Source organism: Lissotriton vulgaris, chromosome 2_1 (assembly GCF_964263255.1).
Source record: "Lissotriton vulgaris chromosome 2_1, aLisVul1.2, whole genome shotgun sequence".
Lineage (NCBI taxonomy): Eukaryota > Metazoa > Chordata > Amphibia > Caudata > Salamandridae > Lissotriton > Lissotriton vulgaris.
The window spans coordinates 45243697-45266668 of record NC_141687.1 but is presented as its reverse complement, the minus strand read 5'-3'; the positions used below and the strand labels follow the sequence as shown (position 1 = coordinate 45266668).

The 22972-nt window shown below is 46.6% G+C and overlaps 1 protein-coding gene across 1 annotated transcript in view; it reads right to left on the bottom strand.

The window, feature by feature from the left end:
- Positions 1-3041: 3041 nt before the first annotated feature.
- RETREG2 (reticulophagy regulator family member 2) overlaps positions 3042-22972 on the bottom strand; it is a 113892-nt gene continuing 93961 nt past the window's right edge. The window contains exon 9 of the mRNA XM_086954414.1: positions 3042-6068. Coding sequence (XP_086810540.1) covers positions 5323-6068 — 746 coding nt within the window. The 3' untranslated portion in view covers positions 3042-5322. The remainder of the gene's footprint in view (positions 6069-22972) is intronic.

Here is a 22972-nt window from a genome sequence, read left to right as displayed (position 1 = left end):
TATGAGAGGAACCTCCTGCCCCCACTACAGCGATTTAAGAGGGATTCTATCTCTTGGAGGAAGCTCCCACTGTCACTGTTAGGAAGGGCATCACTCTTTAAGATGATGGCTCTGCCTAGATTTTTATACACCCTGCAAAACCATCCGGACTTGGTCCCACAATCTTACTTTCAGGCTATTGACACTGCGTTGAGGGAACTTCTCTGGTCCGGCGCGCTCCGCATCTCCTTTGAAAAACTCACGCTGGGCTGGTTCGACGGCGGCATAGTGCTCCCAGACATACGTAAATACTACTGAGCTGCACACTTATCGGCCATTAACCAGGCTACATACTGTGATGGCAATGACCCAGGGTATGAAATGGACAAGTGGCTTTTGCCGGGCGGGAACTTTGAAGCAGCCCTGTACTCTAAACCGGGCAGGTACCGGCTATCTGGCCCAACCAAACATTCAGTCCAAATTTGGCACGCAGTCCAACGTCACCTGAGGTGGGCAGATACCCTAACTCTGGCTACCCCGCTCTGGGTTTCACAACGACTGGGCACCCTGAACCGAACTAAAGGTTTCCATAAATGGGACCTAATCGGGATCTCCCACATCAGAGATCTGTGGGGGTCCGATGGGGTAGTGTCATTTGCCTCCCTCCAACGCACACACGAGCTTGCACAGACTGAATATTTTAGATACCTGCATGTCAGGCACTCCCTACAATCCAACATCCCAACAGGTACCATGCCCCCAGACGCGTCTCCCATGGAAGATAGACTGCTTGATGGCCACCTGCCCGAGCACGCCATTTCACTTACATATAGGAAGATTGTCAATAACTCCCCTGACACACTGCAACCCCTTAAAGAGAAGTGGGAGGCGGAAGGGTTAGAAATAGATGAGGAGGAGTGGAGTACGGCTTTGGCATCCCCTAGAGAGGTGGCCATTCCGGCTAGACTTAGGCTCATTCAGCTTAAAATTCTCCACCGAGTGTACATCTCGGAGACTAGATTGCAACTGATGGGTCGCAGTGAGGATGGCCTCTGTAGAAGGGGTTGTGGAGGGAGGGGGGCGTTCTTCCATATACTTTGGGATGGCCCGAAGCTCCAGCCTTATTGGCACAGACTTCATAGGTGCATGCCGGAAGTGTGGGAGGTGGAGCTACGAGTGGAGGCGAAGAGATGCATCCTAAACATTTGGGAGCCCACAGACTTAACGCCCCGTGGGAGGATCTAGGCCACACTGGGTTTTGCAATCGCGAAAAGAAATATAGCTAGGCCATGGGGGGCGAGGGACCCGCCGTAGCAAGGAGCGTGGAAAAAGGACATGGACTGATGCATGGACTGGTGCATGCTCCAGGAGAAGACAGTCTATGCGGCACGGGGATGTCCTCGTAAATGGTCTGGAATATGGTCTGCCCAGAATGAATACAGGGGCCATATATGTGAGCCCCCCCCACAGCGCCCCAATTGACGAACCGCTAGCATTGTAAAATGTTCTAATACTGCACTGTGATTAATATTGTGAAATGTGAATTGCTGGAAGGCCCTGGGGCGTGACGATATAATGACATGTGTTGAAATGCTGAACTGTGACAATCACCACTGTTTTCTGTTTTTCTAAAATAAAAATATATATAAAAAAAATGTTTTGACAAACGAAGGTGTGGCTTACATGTATTTCAACGTGAAATACAAAAATGTAGAGGTAAAAAGTCTAATTTTCCACATTTATCCATTTTACGTAACCATTTACCAAGCCCCTACAAGCTACTTTAACCTTTACCCTAACCCTTATCCCACCCCTTTCCGCAACCCCAAGCCCAAACATAAATCTAGTCCTTCCTTTAAAAATAGTCCCACCATTAAACCTGATCTCACCTCATCGCAACACCATACTCTAGTCCTTACGATGAGCCATACACCATCCTTTACTCTATCTCCAACGGGCCCATAACCCTAGCCCCATTCCTCAAAATATCATCACTTACTCTAACACCATATGTTATCCTTGCTGAACCTTTCTTCTAACAGTAACTATTACCCTACCCCAAAACATTAGCCAAACCTCAAGCCTTTTCTAAAAGTATAAAATCAATTTGATGTAAAAATATAAATGTTACAAGGGAGCTCAACCATTCACCTTTTTGAACAATGGAATTTTTTTCTGCAACTCGACATGCCTTCCTCCTGCTATGATTTCTGTAAAAGTAGGAGTTGTTTTATCTGAGGCTCCTACCACCTGTGCCTACCACGTTTCTTCCCCAAACTTACAGAGCACAAATACAGTGCCATACATAAACGCCCTCATACGCCATTCACGTCAATCCTTCACTTACTCACACAATAGATCCTTCCTTTCCACTCAGTGTCTGAAATTAAATGTTAAAATCATTTAAACAGACTACAATATAGCCCTATAGTAAAGGCAGCTCCAGCGTTAAGGGCATGAGCTGAAGGCAAGGGCCTTTAACTAGGGAGTGGACCTTTAATGGCCGGTATAAACTGCTACGGTGGCTACAAGGCTATTAGAACATTCCGCCCTATGAGTGCAGAAGGTTCCAATTAGAAAACAAAGGCCTTTTGGGGCTCGAAATCTATAAGGCTCTAAAGCCTTTGCTTCACAGCTGTTGCTATGTTTGTTCAACAGATAACAGCGACACACAGAGCCACGGCTGTTGAACATTCACAACTGTGAAAGGGGGCTGAATATGGCCCCTGCTTCTTCCTATGCTAAGCTAAACTGTTTTTTCTCGCGGAGCAGAGCCAAGTAGACCCAGGAGCTGAGCAGCATTTTCCCTGCCCACTCTGTATATTTTGGAAAGGCAGAGGAAAGAGAATGACATAGGATGGGTATTTGGACATTGAAAAGTAGAGAGCAGCAAGCCTGTACCATGTGCTGTGCCATTATCTTCAATGAAGCTCTCAACATTCCAATGTTCTAATCCTGAATAAGATGCAATGTTTCGGATCTCTCAAGTACAAACCTTCACCACCTCTCCCATGCTGAATCTACTTATTTTTTAAATTAGCATCTCTAAAAAGACAAACACATTTGCAAATTTACATGTAAAGTTTACAGGACCCTTTTTTAAATGCAATTTGTGTTAGCCAATCACAATAGGTCATACTTTTCTCAAGATGGGATAAGTAGTAAGGGGAGTTGTGAATGAGGGACCTGAACTCTCACGTCCACATATATGTTGGAAATAAACTTTGAGGTTGCACAGACCCAGAAGCTGAACCCTTATGGTCAGTAGGGTCTGCACACTGGACCCCTTAGGTTCAAATAAGCCCTTAAACTACACCAGGATGGCCACACAGATCAGAGAACAACTTCGGGGTAACAAAGAGAGATTCAGGACAGAGTGCTATAAGAATCATAACTTCAGCCTCAAACAGATATAAGAACTCAAACCACAGATCCAGAAAATTACTCCACAAGGTCACCAAGACCCACAGAATCACACATCTAGTCATGTAGACCCAGAAGTTGAACTCTTAGAATCACTAAGATCAGGGTGACTACAGTCTGAGACCTGAGCCCCCGCTAAGCACAACCTGGCTTTACATTACAGTTCCTGCTACTAGATCAACGGTTCCAAATAGGCTCTTTAATACTCCCAAAAGTATTTTTCCTAGAACCGCTCTACCTGCGGATCCACAACCTAATACCTCACTCTGGCACTGCCTTCCCATTTCAGAATCACTGACTCTGGGCAGTGCACCCGAAAGCCTCACTCTGCAATGGCAGTCTTCTACAAGAACCTCTGTACCCAGGCACTTCTATCTTAAAGTCTCTTTGTAACCAAGTATATGATGCCAGAAATCTCACTCTGCCATTACAGCTCCATCGTAGAAACTCCTTACCCAGGCAGGCCCACCCTCGAACATCACTTTGCCATAATATGAACATTCGAGAAGCTCTCTTTCGGACCTTCCATATGCACACCAAAATGGAGGAAGGGACACTCCAAGAACCATTTTGCCAGTCAATCTGTCTCCAAGGAGGACTGTCCAAAAACCTCTCTGCCTGGGTAGCTCCATCCAACCCTCTCCATCATAGTCTCTGTATGTGGGCATCTTTGTGCTATAATTCTATGCCTGGGTAGCTCACTCCTCACCCTGACATTACATCACTGCCAAAGAACCACAATGGGGCACCATATCCGTCACCATAGACGGCTCGCTCATAAAACCATTCCTTGCTATGCCACCTCTGGCCTAGAATATCTCTGCCTTGTTTTCTCCAACTTGCATTGTCTCTTGATCTAAATATATTCATCCTTGAATCTCTCTTGGCCATGACACTTTCATCCTACAGCCTCTCTTCCTATACTTTCAAGAACTTCACTTTGCCATCCAGGACCCCCTTATTTGTGGAATGGAATATCCTTTGAAGAACCTCCCTTTGCCCTTGGGTCTCCCATCATATGACCTCTACAACATCTGGGCAGCTCTAACGTAGACTCTCACTTCTCTCAAGGCCTCTTCTCTCAGAAGCTCTCTGACATAGCATATCTAGGAAGCTCCTGTAACCCCAGCCATCTTAACACTCTGTGACCAGGCGCTTCATCCTATCAAGTCAGTGTTGAGCAGGGCACTCTAACTTCGCATCTTTCTGTCCAGGCAATCCCAGTTTAGAATCTCTCTGTGATGGCATCTCAGCCTTGATCATATCTAGCATCAAGCATGTCCAGCTTACAACCAATGTAATGCAATGGAAGAGAGTTGTCCAAGAAACTTATGAAGGCACCTTCAACTTCTGTGTTGTGGCATTGCCATTCTGAAACCTACCTGCTGTGTAATATCAAACTCTGAACATCTTGCTTCCCTGGTCTTCCATCCTGGAATCTACAGGTACCCTAGCATCTCTGTGTGTACATGGTACCCGGCTCTTAGCTTTATTTTCACGAACATCTATCCTGGACCTTCTCTTTAATATTGAGCGAAATAAAACTACCTTCCACTAATATCTCCTCTAACTACCTAGAATGCTGAATCATGTTACCCATAGACCTTTCTCTACCTGCCCTGCCTGCCATGGCTTTCTGGGTAAGCTATCATAGGACCACTATGCCAATTCCCTTAGCCCTTCTCCACCTCTGTGTTGTCCTCTCCTTGCTTCAGGGCACCGTTTAAGTGCTACAACTCAGAGCTTGAGCACAAATCTTGGCTCTCTATTGGTGATTATCAAGGATTAGAATTTGGATTGTCTCGGAACACTTTGTAGGAGATAAGTTTGCCCTTGTGTTACATTAGAAAACCAATTTCTGCATATTGCTCTCTTGGGACCACCACTCTCTCCCTTTATCTTTTTTCATGGATGGGAAGACTAGGAGTCTTTCTCCCCACCCTCTGGCGCCTCCTGCTTTGGCAGCTCAGTCGGGGATGGTGTAGAGGTGGCAGAAGAGGATGAAAAAGAAATGGGGGTGTCCGGAGATTCAGTTGTGGGCATCTCTTGCTCTCTTTCTGGTCCTCCAAGCCCCAACTCTTGGTGCATTTGCTCCAGCTCTGTCTGGTCTAGGAGCTCAAAGTCATCTGTATCTTCCACATCCTCCTCTTCCACTTCTGTACGGACCGCCTCAGCCTCTTCACTCTCTGCCAGTTCGGTATGAAAGCTAAGTTCTTCTCCAGATTTGGTAGGCAGAAATTCTGAAATGGAAGGTGCTTCGCTGGCCTCCGATGACCTCAGCAAGGCAGAAAGGGTATTCTGAACTACTGTGGTGATGGCAGTGGTGACAATTTCCTCGCTCAGAGCCTCAATAGTCAAGTCAAGGCTGGGCACGTCTCCCGACGGTAGAGGGGCAGAGGTCTGACCCCCATTTCCATTAAAATGCGTGTTCACAAAGTGGAGCGGGGAGGTAAGCCGAAGAGCTGCAAGTTGTGAATCATCGGCAGCCGCCTGGATCAAGTCCAGCTCATGCCTGGCTTGCTCCAATTCCTGGGGCCCACCAAAAGCATCCTCTTCACCAGATGGCCCTTGGTCTCTGGAATGATACTCCTCCACTGAGGGGAAGTCCGCCAGGTCTCTGGAGAAAGACTCTTCAGGGTCGCTGTGCAGGCTCTGACGGTCCAGGTCTGAAACAGGTCAGAAATGAAAATTAAAAAGTGCCAGCAGAAAGAGAGCCACAGAATGAATACGCTACATCAGAAAAGCAGAGCTGTACCCTTATACTATGGGACACTATTGCCCTGACTAAAACAGTGGGCATCACACACAAGCAAAGTTCAGTGTGGTTATTGCCAGCAGAGATGTGAATGCACAGGGACAACATGGAGCATGGATGCTATCAATAGGAATCCACTCCTGAGGACTCATATGAACATCTGCTAAACCACACAAAGGGAATTAACTCAAAGAGCACAACATTATTTACAGGTCATGCGACGGCATGACAATGTGAAAGGCATGCTTTTCCCAGAGGACTGACCTCTACGCGACCGTCTAAGGAACCAGGCAGCCCGTTTTGTATTGCTGGCTTTGTCTAGGAATACTCTTGTATGTGTAGGTGTGACTACTTTTGCCACACAATACATCGGTGCACTTCTCCCAAATTATTGGTTTACCCCACTGGAACTGTCCAGCGAACAAAGCAGCCCGGTATATATTGCAGACTCTGTCTTGAAGTATTCTTCCACAAATTGCTTGCAGGATGCCTTATTGAAAGTCTCACGATTCCACTGTTTGTACGGAACCTTAGTCAGACAAATTTTGTTCACATGAAACCAGAAGACTAACTACAGATCAAAAAAGTAACATGCCCTCCCTAAGTTGCTTTCAAAACATGCTAAGAATCATCAAGAGATACCATATTTGAAGAGACTGGATCTCTGCTTACGTTGTTAGATATAAAATCCTATGCAACCTTGGGATCTGTTCAGTCTCTTGGTCTAGGTTGTGGTATATATATTTGTTCATTGTCCGAGCACTGTGTCGACTGCACTACTTTGACTACATAATGAAATGCATATTCTCCTTATAATACAATTGTAAACACAATCATCATACAAGATATTTTGTCCTGTTCCCTTTGTCAATATTATTGGCTTTGATACAAGTTACTAATTGAGTTTTCACACTTTCAGAGCAAAAGCAGAAGTGTCAGTGAATAAGTCCCACAGGACATTTGTTTGGTTTATTATTTTAGGGAACTTGGGTAGTACTCCCCAGCATGTTTGCCTTCATTTCAAAGGTAGATGTGCTCACACAGTTCGAGGAATATAGGCCTCGGAGGAATTCTCGGACACCCCAAACTTGCACCCATAGACTAAAAGGTGTTGGATTTAGCACAGTGAGTGAGCTAAAGGTGCATGAAAGACACTTCTTGATCTTCAAGCAGCTAGCGTAGGAAGGCGTTTCCTATATGTCCACTTGGTCATTATACGGATACGTCAGGACTTTGACGATGACAGAGACAAGAAAGGGTAGAAAAAGCTAAGGCTATGTGTGCTTTCACAAGGTTATTGCAAAGGTAGAAAGCAGTTAGTAAAGGTAGGACAACTACAGATACACATGCCATCACTTCATCTTTGTTTACCGATTCAAACCCATTGGTGCCACCATCAACCCATATCTGATTTCCTCCTGCACTCAACTAAGTAGATGACTCCAAACCATATGCAGCAGACAGCCTCCTCTCTCAACATCCCAACAGGCACACACCCTGCACATCAAACAGCTTCACTGACTCCTCATTCACAACTCTTTTCAAACTCATAAAACACACATCAAAGCCTTACACATCACTGGTCGAGAATACCTTAGATTTCAGAAACCTTCCAAACACCTTTGCTCCGCCAGACTCGTACACATTCAAGCATAAGCAGCACCAGAACAAGGAGAAGTGACTTCTCCTAATGGGCTCCAATAGGGCAGAAGGACCTGCCTCTGAGCCAATTTTAGAGACTGTGCAATATGTGTAGTTGACAGGAAAGGAACTCTTGGCTCTTCAACTTGGTTAATCCATGGCTCAGCCCCGACTGCGACAAGATACACACTTAGGTTATATTGCACTTCACTCTATATAAAAAAAAACTTTAAATGACTGTCAATTCTGCACTCAAAGCTACACGTATGGGTAAAATGTTTGTCCTGTTTGCCATGTTCATCATCTGCCAGAAATTGGTAGACACTCAGTTCATTAGGAGTCACAGCAGTGCACATAACAATGGATCGGACATATGCTGCACTCACTGACTGCCCTCTGTGCTTAAAACGAACGTTCTTCATAGTTTATGATGCTCTTTTTAGGGAACTTTTGCAGTATTCCCCAGCAGGTCTGTTTTAGTTCTAAATATAAATATATTCACTCAGTGTGAGGAATGACGTACACTTCGGTGATATATTCAGACCCCCAACTTGCATCCACAAACTGGAAGGAGTTTGATTTAACCTAGCGAGTGCAATAAAGATGCATATAAGCCATGTCTTCCTGACCCTCATGTGGCTGTCACGTGAGCTATTAGGCATGCGTTCTGTAATGTTCAGAATAGAGGCGGTTACTTAACAGGTTATAAAAATGTAGTCAACCTGTTTATTCCTCTGCAAAGGCTGTGGATGCACCAACTGCCAACATGTCTGGACATGAGCTTATAGAGGTTTGTTTGTGGTGTTTATGCGTGCACTTTGGTTGACGACTGGTTGAGAGGTAGCTTTGAATGGGGATTCTGTCCTGTGGCCTATGAATGTGATGGGCCGTTGATTGTCAGTGGCATTTTGATGCGAGTGCATTGATCTATTAGATTGGACCCATGACCGCGTTATGAAAGTCTTGTGTGCGGCGGGTGAATGGCGTGTGAATGAACCATGAAGAGGTTGGTGCCTTGACGTGGCTTTATGGCTCACCTTCTGTAGTCTTGGTGTCAAAATTCAGATATTTATGTCAGTATTTGTGTTTTGTAGCTAGCAATTCTGGAGGTGCTAAAACCAACCAGAGTAAGCAGTGGATTTACTTAAAGAATTTAGTACCAGATCATATTTGTGGCTGTAAGGATAACCTGTCACAATAACAACAGACTATTCTTACTGTGAAGATAATTGTCTGGCCGTCCATTATACATGCGGACGACCGTTGGAGGCCTGGAACGAAGATCCTTGGGCCAGGTCCGAATGAGATGGTCCTCCTGTCCAACTTGCCCGCAGACCGCTACCCTCTGCTGCCTTTGGCTTTGATCCTGCTCTGCTAATTTTCTCCCGCTTCTCTGCTCACTCATGCCTTCTATTTTACCTCTTGCTGCTCATTCTGCTTCTTATTTTGTCTCTTTCTGTTTGCTTCTGACATTTATTTTGCCTCTTTCTGCTCAATTCGGACCCCTGTTCTGCCTCTTTCAGCTCCTGCCTTACTGCTCCTAAGTCATATTTGGTCTCTTTCTGCTCGTTTGGGACCTTTATTCTGCCTCTTCCAGACCTTCATTTTGCTTCTTTTGCCAGTTTTCCTTCTCTTCCTGACATTTACCTCCTCCCACCACCCATTGCCCCGCCCCACCCCAAGGATCTACTTAATGGAGGCACCAGCGTGACCCCATTGAGCAGGTCCTTGTTTTAGCTGCCCCTGCGATGGTCCTGCTGTTTGGCTTTCCCATGGTCTGCTACCCTCTACTGCCTTCGGTTTTGTGCCTCTGCTCGTTTTTCTGCCTCTTCTCTGCCCGTTCCTCCCCTCTATTTGTCCTATTTCTGCTCATCCTGCCCCTTATTTTGCCTCTTTCTGCAAGTCTCTGACCTGTATTTTGCCTCTTTATGCCATGACCTTCATTCTACCTCGTTCAGCTCGTCTTTGACCTATATTATGAGGTAGCATCCACAGCGCCAAATACCTCTAGGGGTGACAGTGCTGCACTATTCACATGTTGTTTGATTGATTGGCATAACCGTGGGGAAGACTACGCCATATTTGGCGTGGTTGCACCCCTCCCATGTCTCTACAGAGGAGGGGCCATCTGCGTATAACCGATGCCCTCCCACCTAATTAGATGTGCAGATATACAGGCCAGTTTTAACTGGCCGTCATCACATGGAAAACCATTGTAGTAAGGGGCAGTGAAAACTGTCAAAAGACCCCCTTGCCATAGAAGAGAACTCCCATTGTGAAAAGAGCAACCCCTCCTCCCTCCTCCCCCCTCCCCCAAGAAGACAAGAAGAAAATCCTGCTTCAGGAGTTTGTTTTTGCTAATTTAAAATAAAAGTATTGTTGGACAGCGCCATCAGGTTGGTGTAGTGCGTCAAACATAAGGCATTGACAGGAACCACTGCGACGGTGGCACCTGTCAATTTCTTATTATTTTTGTACTATTTATTTGCATTAAACATAGTGCATCGACACAAGTAGTTCACATTAAAGAGGAATCCACTCTACAGTCATCTGGCAGGTACATAATCAAACTGATACAGAGCAATGGTACAATGGAATTACATTATTCATGGCGAGGGTGAATCAGTAATAAAAATGTGTGGGGTGTTACAGATATTCCCTCGGAAGATGTTGCAAGGGTTCCAAATTTGGGACCACTTTTTGGGGCAGCCCCGTGCTACATACACCGTCTTTTCCCCAAACATACAACAATCTAAGTCTGCTTCCCATGCCTCTATTCGGAGCGGCTGTGTAGCTCCCCACAATTGTGCGATGTTTTCTCTTTGCTAGCATTAGACCCGGGGTGACCCAATGCCTACTCTTACTATTTAGGTATTTCGGCTCACCTGTCAATTTTTAAGTGATCACCAGCTTCTCTGTTGTTTCTAAATTTTGCGGGCAGAGTAGTCTCAGCATGGCAAACGTTCAGTCATTCGCCAGGGTGACAGACTCAGATAACATGTAAATACGGCCCTTACTAAGAACTCCTTGTTGCTCATTTGCAATCTAAACACTAGGAGGTGTTCAGTGTAGTGTAACTAGCATTGATTCTGTTCCCTTTCCTATAATGCCATACAGCACTTCAAAGTGCTTACACTGCTAACATTACTCATTTGTTTGCAGTTTTTGTTTCAGATTACTTTAATCTGTTGAGATCCTCAAATGAACAACCAACCAGCATCCCCATATGTCTCCACATAAAAACAGACATCACATTTATGCAGTGAAAATGCACCTTTTTATGTCTCGCCTGGGCAGCACTTGCGTGGGCTCTGCGAAACATGCTGAATTCAGAATATAGGCTTTAAGCTCCGCCCAGGTTTTAATTGGCCCCTTTGACTGTCTTTTGGAAATGCTTTGTTTTCTTTGGTTAATTTTTTTAGTTGTCCCTCCTTATCTAATGTTGTAACCTCCCATGAGAACTACCCCTGTTACCTGTGACCTTACTCTGCACGTTTTATTTACAGTTTCAAAGCACTCTAGTTAATTAAGCACAAAAGGTGGGAGAGGCATTGGATCCTAGGCAAAATATCTAAGGGATTAAGTCCTAGACAAGAAGACTGCGATGACAGAAATAGTAGTTTTTTCACAATGATGCAGGTATAGGTTCTTTTTATTCAATATATTAAAACCCAGCAGCCGTGTTTCACCCACACGGGCTTCTTCAGGACTGCAAATAACAATACTAACAAAACATATTTTACAATTAAATCCATATTTACATTTTTTATTTATACTAGAGTGCACATGCATATATCCCTAAACAGACCTTAATCATAAATACACACACCCCAAATCCGGATTATAGTGAGTTAAAAGACCAAGACCATATCTCTGATGCAAGGATCACAAAAGAATTGTTTACAGTTATGAGTTCGAGTAACCAAAACTGGGTCTATGCAGAAGCCAAACTCTCTAACAGAGCGAGGTATGTAACAATTTTCCTCATTAATAACAGCAACAAACATAAAACCATTCCATGGTATGGTCATAAGTATATTGAGCCACTAGGAACTCAAGAAGTGGCGGACCAAGAGGGAGGAGAAAAGGAAATAACGAGGAAGAGAAAAAAGAAGAAAACAACATGAGAGAGGAGAGATGTTCACATTAGACAAAATGTTACCCACCAAAATTATTGGACCACACAGTTCATAGATGTAGTGGGGAGATTCCTCCGGGAGTTGTCCCAGGTCAATCCACCATGAACTTATAATGTCATAAATGACAAAAAAAACCTGGAGAAGTAGAGTACAAGTTCATTAACATCCTAAATAAGAGATAGCAAGGCTGTGTAATCCTAATGTGGTCGGTATAAGAAATCAAGGTTCACATCTCTCCTCTCTCATTTTGTTTTCTTCTTTTATCTCTTCCTTGTTATTTCCTTTTCTCGTCCCTCTCAGTCCACCACTTCTTGATTCCTAGTGGCTCAATAAACTTATGACTATACCATGGAATGGTTTTATGTTTGTACTGTTATTAATGAGGAAAATTGTTGCATACCTCGCTCTGTTACAGAGTTTGGCTTCAGCATAGACCCAGTTTTGGTTACTCATAACTGTAAACAATTCTTTTGTGATCCTTGCATCAGAGATATATGGTCTTGGTCTATTAACTCACTATAATCAGGATTTGTGGTTTGTGTATTCATGATTAAGGTCTGTTTAGGGATAAATGAATGTACACTTTAGTATAAATAAAAAAGGAAAATCTGGTTTTAATTGTAGAATAGGTTTGATTTTTGTTTGTATTGTTATTCGCAGCCCTGAAGAGGCCTGTGTGAGTGAAACACGTTGGTTGCTGTGTTTTAATATGTTGAATAAAAAGAACCTATAACAGCATCATAGTGAAAGAAGGAACATTCTACTTACTAGTATGCATCTGTTCTTGGCATGTAGAGCTGCAGATTCTCACTAGTGCATAGATCGCCAACTGGTGGTGGGCCCAGATGATTACACTTTGTTGTTGTCCTGGAAGAGTCTTTGTATGGTAGAGGGCTCCTCCCTCAGAGCATAGTGCGCTTGGGCATCGACTTCATCTTCAGATTGTTTTTCGCCATTAGGGAAAATGATGGAGTTATGTGAGAAAATGTAAGATATTACTGGAACAGATAAAGGTAGCCGGGGAGGCGAGTGGGCGTGTGTGAATCTGCAGCCCTACATGCCAAGAACAGATGCATACTGGTAAGTAGCATTTTCCGTTCGAGGCATATGGACTGCAGATCACACACTAGTGCATTGATTGCATAGCAGTTCTCTCCCCTATCGGCGAGTACCAGAATCTGTTGCAGTGGTTTGGAATAGTGTTTTGAGTACAGCCTGGCCTACACTAGCGTGTTGCTTTGCTTGCACATCTACACAGTAGTGCTTTGTGAATGTGTGCAGTGTAGACCATGTAGCTGCTTTGCAGATATCATGTAAGGGAATATTGCATAAAAATGCCATAGATGCCCCACGTTTACGAGTGGAATGAGCCCTAGGGGGAATGGATAGAGTGAGTTTTGCTTTTTGGTAGCAGATTTTAATGCATTTAACAATCCATCTTGCAATCCCAGTTTATGAGATGGGATTACCCTTATGTGGAGGAGAAAAGGACACAAAAAGATGTTTTGTTTTACGAAATGGCTTTGTCCTATCAATATAGTAGAGGAGAGCTCTTTTGACATCTAATGTATGGAGAGCTCTTTCCGCATTCAGAAGGGAAATAGGGCGGTACGAGGAGCAATCTAATCTAGGTTTACCCTCCTTATAAATTACAACAATGTTGGTGACTCGTTGGTCGTACGGCAGGATCGCCCGATCGCGGCTTTCCAAGTACATATCCTTCAGATACGGGGCCAATCGGTCTGCATGTGGTTTAAACAACTCAATGGGAAGGCCATTGGGGCCCGAAGCCTTACCCGAGTGGATCCCCCTTACAGCCATTGCCACCTCATCGTCAGTGAGGGCGGAGTCCAAGAAATTCCTATCGTCGTCTGACAAGGCAGGCATCGGTATATCCGGGATCATGCCAGCGTTAACGACCTCTGTAAATGTTCCAGCCGCAGTGTACATCTCCTCATAATATCGCGCAAATTCCTGAACTATCAACTGGGGATCCGACGTGACCGCGGGGCCCACATTCAGTTCCGGGACCAAACGAGACCCCCAGTCGCCCTTTTTCAACTAGGCGATTAGCTTCCCTGCCTTGTCACCCTGCTCATAAATCCTACTCTGCGTTGAGGCGTGTTGCGCCTTCGCGTGCCATAGACTTGTATTCTTCCTGGAGTAGCCCGAGGCGATGAGTCACCTCAGGGTCGCTCCCAGAGGAAGCCGCGATTTCCAAGGCCACGAGCTCCAACTCCACTCTATCCAATTCCTCCCTCCTCTTCTTCTTCTGTCCGGATACTAGGGAGATGGCCTCTCCTCTTATTACAGTCTTATACGCCTCCCAAAGAGAACACATCGACGTAACGAACCTTCGTTTTCACAGAAAAAACTTTCTGTGGCCCGCTTAAGTTGCTTTTTTACCACAGGGTCTTTCAGACGCCACGCGCTTATAGGAGCTATTCTACCAACATCGCCCTGCCCCAGACACAACCGAAGCCAAATCGGCGAGTGGTCAGAAATGGGCCACTTCACTGATTAGGGTCGCCTGAGCCGCCGGCAAAAGCACGTGATCAATTCTGGAAAGGGAATGGTGTGCCGCGGAGGCATGTGTATACTCAGTGGCGCACGGGTGTCTGAGACGCCAAGCATCTAACAACCCCGACATGGAAATGAAGTCTGGTAGCCACCGACGAGAGGGCAACAGCACACGGGAGGGGCGCCTATCCAGTTCGCCATCCACAACAGCATTAAAATCCCCGCCCAACACCATAATGCCGACGGGCAATGTGAGAAATATCCAACCTAAGTCACAAAAAGTGTCAGCCTGCAATGGCGGGGGGACGTAGATAGACACAAACGTGACCGTCCTACCCTCCCAGAGACCAGATACACCTATATAGCAACCACGATTGTCAGACCAGGTAGAACGGATCGTGAAGGGAAAGGAGTTCTTACCAAGTATACCCACTCCCTTGAACCAGAGGTGAAACCAGAGTGAGCCACAAGCTTATATCCACCCCTGTGCAACGCCATACATCGCTTCCCCATTAGATGAGTTTCCTGCAACAAAACGACATCCGGCATGTGTCGTCTGATGACTTGACTCACCATAGTGAGTTTGATCTTATCTCCCAACTCGTTCACAAGGACCCTCAGCTCCACGTCAGGGCAAGGGAACTACTCCTTTGAATAACCCCTGCTCACCCTCTAGGTAGTGTGGTGCGAGCAGACAAGGCTAATCCTCAGGGCGATGGTAAGTTAAGCATTCATGATCACACACAGTAAACCCACTGACCCACCACAAACACCACAAATGGACACCAGTCGTATGGTTGTCTCAAAAATACATATACTTTATATAAAAGATAGATTCAAGCAGGATTATCACAAGACCAGAATAACGTTTAGTAAATTGAGGTCACTAGATTACAATAGGCAAACTTAGTCTTTCAGTGTTCGTTATTTGGCAAGGTACGATGACCGGGAAATAAGAACGTTGCGGACCCTGGATCCGATATGAACTCGAGACGGAGTTCAAGTGTACCTTGCTGGTGGAAGTCCGAGGCGTTTCAGGCGTGCCTACTTGTGAGGGCGGACCCCGAACGAGGCCGACGGATCTCTCCGGCTCAATCCCCCTCGAGAAGCGAGGTGAAGGAGCTAGACTGTGGAGAGTTGCGGCGACCCGGGATCGGTGCAGCTCACGGCCGTTCAGGCCTGTGGGGCGTACTACTTCTTAGCACGCCGGGTCTGACTCGTGGATCTGTGAGGGGCGTTGAGTTCTCGGGCAGACGGGTGCAGCACCAGGCTTCCGGTACCACGGTACGGGGAGGCCTTTCTTGAGGTGCGGCACGAGCCTTGGTATGCAGGAGCGCAAAGCGAGACAGTCTGGTACGTTACGACCTACGGACCGTCCGAGGCTATGAGATGCTCTCCGTGCAGATTCCAGCTGGAGAAGATGAGAGGTGCAAAGCTCGCTCCGTAAGCGGCGAGAGTAGGCGGCCCGGCATTGAAGCGGAGAGCGGCTCAGGGATGAGCAGGACTCTCTACGGCGGGGCGACCAAGCTCCGAGCTGTCACGACCTGGGAGAGGGCGAAGTCACAACTCTGGCGAGGGAATAAGAACTGAGGCCCAACAGCAAACGGGCACAAGCAGAAAGAACCCAATGGTCCTGGGGCTCTGTTCAGGGGGCAAGCTCTCGATCAAGCCCTTGGAGATAGTTTCAGGCACAAGTCTACTAAGTCCTATCTGGTCCTTTCCTCTCCGTTCTCAGCACCGCACCACTGCAGGCCAGTCTTACAGGATACAAACTGGTTTCCGTCCTTCAGCTTCTCTTGGTCCTTCTAGTCAGGCAGAGGTTCATAGTGGTCAAAACTGGATCCGATTTGTAAGGAGCAGAGCTGCTATATTTATACTGCATTTCTTTTGTCTTTGCAGCCTGGTTCAACCCGGTTCTGAAGTACTTTGTTGACAGGACGCTGCCGTCTTCTTTCAGGGTGCAGGGCAGAGACATCAGACGCTCCGCAGGAGGTGGAGCCAGCATTGTGGTGGTGGGGCACAACCCTATTCAGAGTCAAGGACTACTCCGCCCACCCATCCTGGTGTAAGCATCTCATTCACCACTTTGAGCACCCGACTATCCCCCGGGAATCTCCCAGCCCTGTCACTCACACAAACCCAGACAGCAGATACACATTCTGGCAGAGGCGGGCTGAACAGTTAGGCGAGCAAAGGCTAACTTTCTAAAAGTAGCATTTGCAAACACAGGATATTAAAATAAACCTTACTAAAGGAAGTATTTTATTATTCTGAGTTCAGGCATACTAAACTTGACTTGCTACAGTGTTCCCTGAGCCTGCCGGGACTATAGCGTGTAATAGCTCCGTCAGCTCATCTGGCCTAAGAGAACCGGTAGCCCTTCAATAGTGAATAACGAGAGAGGCGGTAATTCACTACTAGGACATGCCACACTCTAGGTCTGTCCTACCTCACGCTTACAATGCACCCTGCCCGTAGGCCTACCATAGGGGTGACTGATATGAAGGTGAGGGAAGGTTCTGGGACTGGTAAGTGTGGGCACTTGCACAGCCAGCGTGACAGTACGGGACTGTACGCGGGGTCAGCAATGGCGGACCCGAGACATATCTTACGAGGCCGCTTCTTAGTGGCGCAACCAGCGCTGCAGGCCCACTAGCAGCATTTGTATCTACAAGCCCCGGCACGCCTCGTGCACTTTACTGGGGACTGACAGTAAACCAAATAATCCAATCGTGGAAATCAATTACACATACACTTTACATTGAGAGCACTTGCACTGCGGCACGGATCGGCCGTGGCGCAGTGCCCTGAGCATCGAACACCAGCAAAACATCGGAGGCACATCAGCAAAAAGTGGAAGGGAGACTCACGCCAAGGTGCCAGGTCTAACAGTAAGTAAAAAGAGTCTCAATCAAATAGAAATAATACATTAAAAATTGTCCAGAGAGGGGGGGAGGGGGAAATAACGAAACCCCCTACCAGGCCCCCTGCACCAGTGATAGAATAAGTGCGGCTTACAGTCATAAGCAGTGTGCTATTCTTCGCTATCCGTTCGGGCCTGAGCCCCAGAGTCCGACGCTTCCACTCGGTCCAGGCAGTCCGAGGCCACCTCAGGGTTATCAAAGAACCAAGTCTTTCCGTCATGTTCTATCCTCAGTCGTGCGGGATACAGCATTGAGTACTTTACCTCCCTGTCTCTCAACCACCGCTTCATGGACATGAAGCCTTGTCGCTGTCTCTGGACCATCTGTGTGAAGTCAGGGAAGAACAACAGCGAAGCGTTCTCGTACGCCAATGGATCTGTGGACCTCGCCGTTTGCAAAATGGCGTCCCGGTCACGAAAGTTCAAGACCCGGGCAATGATGGGACGCGGAGATGCCCCAACCTTTGGGCGGCCTCCAGGGATCCTGTGTGCTCTCTCCACAGTGAAAAAATTACCAAGGCCTTTGGCTTGAGATGGTTCAGGATAAGGTCCTCGACGAAGAGGTCGGGGGTCGCCCCTTTCGATTTTTCCGGAACCCCCAAAATGCGGACATTATTGCGGCATGCCCGACCCTCATATTCATCAAGCTTGCTATCATATTGATGTTGGGCCGCCTTAAGGTCGCGCACTTCCTTCTGGAGCTCGGAGATGTCCTCGAGAAGACTCGTTGTTTTAACCTCAAGGTTTTTGAACTTCGCGGTAGTTTTTGTGAGGTCAGTCCTGAGAAGACCCACCTCAATTGCGACAGTGTCCAGTTTTGTGTCCATCTTGCCCAAGGAGGATTGGACCCCAGCGATCGCGGCCATTAGGTCCTTCATAGTGGGGTGGTCACTGACCGAATCCCCTTCGGTGCCTCCAGCCGGAGGTCGTTTCGCGTCGCTGGGGGACCCCTTGGAAACGGCATATTTATTGATTTGGTTAGACTGGACCGGTCGAGTAGTTTTTGAGGTCTTTTGCTGAGGCTTTTCAGAGTCTCTCAATGCCATCTCAAGCGCAAATGAGGACGAAACCCACCACTCAATCGAGTATGGGTTGGTGCTGCGATGGTCGGTATCCAGAGTCGTCGAAGTCGCGATCCGAATGTGACAAAGCAGGGCCCGTCCGGCCACTTCCGGTCTCTGTGGCCGATGTTGTTGCACTCCGTCCCGGGTGATTCCTGAGCTGGGTCCTCGGACTCCGATGCCACAGGCCCCGATTTTCCCGGCGACGATATTCGGTCACCACAGCCACCAAATGAACCAGAATTTCGCCTAGTGACTCAGGCGCTGGTCCCCCACCCGATGGTAGGGACAGGGCTCAGGATAGTGTGCCGGATAGTCGGTCAGGATGTGGCGGCTGGCGGAGCCGATGCTCAAGCAGCCATCTTGGTCGCTGGCTCGACTCCTCCCGGTTCTTGCATTGTTAATGCCTGATCTCACTTACTCTTCTGAGTGAAGTGATAGCAATTAAAAAGGCAACTTTCCATGAAAGAAATAGTAAGTCACACTTATGCAAGGGTTCAAATGGAGGACCCATAAGCCTAGTGAGAACAATGTTTAGATTCCATACAGGGGTGGGTGGTACCCTGGGAGGAATTATTCTTTTGAGGCCTTCCCTGAAGGCTTTGATGGCAAGAACTCTGAATAATGACAGATGCTGTCTATTTTGAAGGTAAGCTGCTATAGCAGCAAGATGTAACCAGATTGAGGAGTATGCGAAACAACATTTTTGTAGATGTAGCAAGTAGCTTATGATGTTTTGGATGGAAACATCTAATGGGTTAATGTTATTATTGTTGCAATATAGAACAAACCTTTTCCACTTGGCTGCATAGCATGCCCTAGTGGTGGGATGTCTAGCTTCTTTTATAACATTCATGCAATCGGTCGGGAGATTAAGATAGCCAAATTCTAAGACCTCAGGAGTCAAATGGCTAGGTTGAGCTGCATGGGGCCTGGATGCATGATCTCTCCATGGTTCTGTGTTAGCAGATGTGGACAGAGGTTTAGTTTGTGATGTGGTAGCACTGAGAGTTCTAGTAGTGTGGTGTACCACGGTTGCCTTGCCGACGTTGGTGCAATGAGAATCAATGTGAGGGAGTGTTGCTGTAGCTTGCGCACCACTAACGGAATGAGTGGGAGAGGCGGAAAAGTGTACGAAAATCTGTCTGACCAACTAATCCATATCGCATTGCCTTTGGACAATGGGTGCGGATACCTGGCGGCAAACCTGGGCATTTGGAGTTGAGGTGTGTGGCGAACAGATCTATTTCTGGCTGTCCCCATTATTGAAACAAAGGTTGAACTTGAGGATGAAGTTCCCACTTGTAAATCTGTTGGCTCTGACGAATTAACAGATCCTCAACCGGATTGTGAACTCCTGGTAGATGTTGTGCTAATAGGAAGATTTTTTGAGGAATGGTCCACCTCCATATGTTCTGCGCCAGCGGGAGAGCTGTAATTAGTGTGTTCCTCCCTGTTTTTGGATGTAGTACATGGCTGTCATTGTCGGTGTGGACTAAAACAGCTTTGTGATGATAGGTAATGTTAAAATGACTTTAGAGCTAGAAAAATGGCTAGCAACTCCAGATGGTTTATGTGGAGTAGCTTTTGCTGTGGTGTCCATCTGCCTTGTACTGTGTGCTGTGCCAAATGTGCTCCCCAGCCAGTGAGGGATGCGTCCGTGGTTAGCACCACTTGTGGAACTGGCTCTACGAATGGCCGTCCTTTTGAAAGGTTTTTTGTGTTCCACCATTGCAGAGAGTGATGGGTACGGCTGTCCACCACCACCCCCAGATCTGTTAACTGACCTTGAGCCTTTTTCCATTGGCTTGCTAAGCACTCTTGCCGGGGACGTATTTGGAGTCTTGAATGCGGTACTACGCAAATGCAAGACGCCATAATTCCAATTAGTTGCATGAACACTCGTGCTGGTAGGGAGCCTTGCGGTTGGAATTTTTTTAGGATAGCTTGCATGCTTTGTATTCTTGCTGGATTGGGGGATGCAAGTGCTTTGGAGTTATCTATTGTGGCACCCAGATACTGTTGAGACCAGGATGGTTGGAGATGTGACTTTGTTTTGTCTATAGTGAACCCGAGTTTGTGTAACAGGTGAATGGTCTGGTGTGTGCTGCACGCACTAGTGGCATGACTTGGCTTTTATTAGCCAATCGTCGAGATATGGGGATACATGGATATTTTCCCTTCTCAAGTGTGCTGCTACTACTGCCAAACACTTTGTGAAAACTCGAGGTGCTGCAGTCACTCGGAAAGGGAGGACTTTGAACTGGTAATGCGGACCGCCCAGTACAAACCGAAGGTACTTTCTGTAAGCTTGGTGGATGGGAATGTGAAAGTAGGAATCCTTGAGATCTAGGCTAGCAAGGAAGTCGCCTTGTTATAACAGAGGAAGGACCTGCTGTAATGTGACCATATGGAAGTGGTCGGACTGTATGTAAAGATTTAGGGCTCTCAGGTCTATTATAGGTCTGAGGGAGCCGTCCTTTTTGGGGATAAGGAAATATAGGGAGTAAACTCCTGTGTTTTGATGGCGTACTGGAACTGGTTCTATTGCGTTTTTCTGCAGTTGAGTGGCAAATTCTTGTATTAAAAGTGCTAGATGCTCTTGTGACATGGGATGCTGTCTGAATGGTATTGTTGGAGGAGTGAAAGTGAGCTCCAGGCAATACCCTGACTGAACTATTTGTCTCACCCACCTGTCTGTTGTGATGGAGTTCCAGACAGGGAGGAACTGTTGTAATCTCCCTCCCCGCCGACAGGAGGGTAATGGTCTGGTAGGAGAGGAGGGAAGTCACTGTTTGGGAGTGGAGGCAGTATGGTTGTTGTTACCTCTGCCTCTACCTTTAGTGTTGTTGCCTCTATATCTTCCTCTGTAATAACCTCTATTGGGAGAGGATTGGGTGGGTGCTTTGTAAGAGGATTGGGTGGGTGCTTTGTAAGAGGAGGCGGCAGTATCAGTTGGAAAATTTCTGGAGGCACCCCTGTAAGAGGAGTGATGAAAGGACGCTCTGGGAGTTTGAGTTTGTCAAGCTCCCATGGACTATGCGGTGTCAGTATCCTTTTTCATTTTTTTTTTCTAGTGCTGTATCAATTGTAGGGCCAAAAAGATGTTGCTGGTCAAAAGGTTGATTAAGAATACTGGTTTATACCTCTGGTTTGAAACCAGAGATGCGCAGCCAGGCATGCCTTCGTAAAAGTATGCCGGTATTTAATGCCCTTGAGGCTGCATCAGCAGTATCCAAAGCGCAACAGATGAAAGTATTAGTAATGACCTTACCTTCTTGTATTAAGTCGGAAGCCCTGGTCTTATATTTGTCTGGCAAATGTTGCATAAGTGTTTCAAGCTCATCGTAGTGAGCCCGATCATACCTTGCTATTAGAGCTCAGGTGTTATCAATTCTCCAGACGTTGGCTGCCTGAGAGATCATGCATTTACCTGAAGCATCTAGAAGTTTGGACTCTTTATCAGGGGGTGGAAGATCCCCTGTTGTCTGTGAATTAGCTGGGATTAATTACCCTGGCCCGGACGGGGTCTTTAAATACCTCAGGAGCGTGCTTTACAACCCCTTTAAGGATTGGTAGGATGGTTGTGGTTTTATGTGATGGTAATGTGTCCATAAGAAAGTCGTCATCTACTGGATCATTGTGTAGATCGACCCCATGAAAGGTTGATGCTCTATAAATGAGTTGTGTAAACCCTTTAGTATCATCTGGAGGAGATGGTCTAGAAGGGTATGTATCTTCTTGTGGGAGATCTGGAGCATCTGCTGCTTTATAATCTTCCCAAGGATCATATGGTGGTCCTGGAATATTATCTTGGTCATCTAGTGGTTGCTCATCGTCCATCCCCCCTGTATTCATCCTCATCATCATCTGCTGCAGCAGGGCCGTGTGGGATGAATGGTGAATGTGCAGGGGAAATTCAAGGTCTAGTTCCTATGGAAGTGGTGAAGGTACCCTTGTAGGAGAAGTCTGAGCATGCTTTTTGAGGGGGACTGGAGGTGTGGTAGGAGGGTCCTGCTTCCTTTTAGCAGACGCAGTAATGACATGTCCAGTTTTTGGATGAATAAGAAGAGTTTTTTGTTTTGGATCTGGACAGAAAAGCTTTTCTGTGGAAGCATCCTTCTTCGGCACCGACCTTTCTTGCTTGGAGCCAAGTTGTTTAGAAGTTTTAGCAGTGTCTATTACAGTCTTTGGAGCATATTTTGTTTTCGGTTCCGAAGACTTGAGGTCGGAAGCTTTCTTTGGCTGGTGCTTTTTCGGATCGGATATTTTCATACCCGGAGATTTTGGTTCAGACGCTTGTTTCAGGTCGACAGTTTTAGGTGCTGAAGTGTGTTTTGGTGCTGAAGTGGACTTTGGTTCGACTTGTTTCGGTACCGGAGTTTGCTTCGGTTCGATAGTTTTCGGTGTGGAACTTGGTTTCGATGCCAAGCTTGTTTTCGGCTTGACCGATTTGGGTACCAAGGTTAGCTTTGTTGCCGGAGTTAGTCTTCTTTGAAGGACTTTTTGTTTCTCGGGACCGACAGGCTGA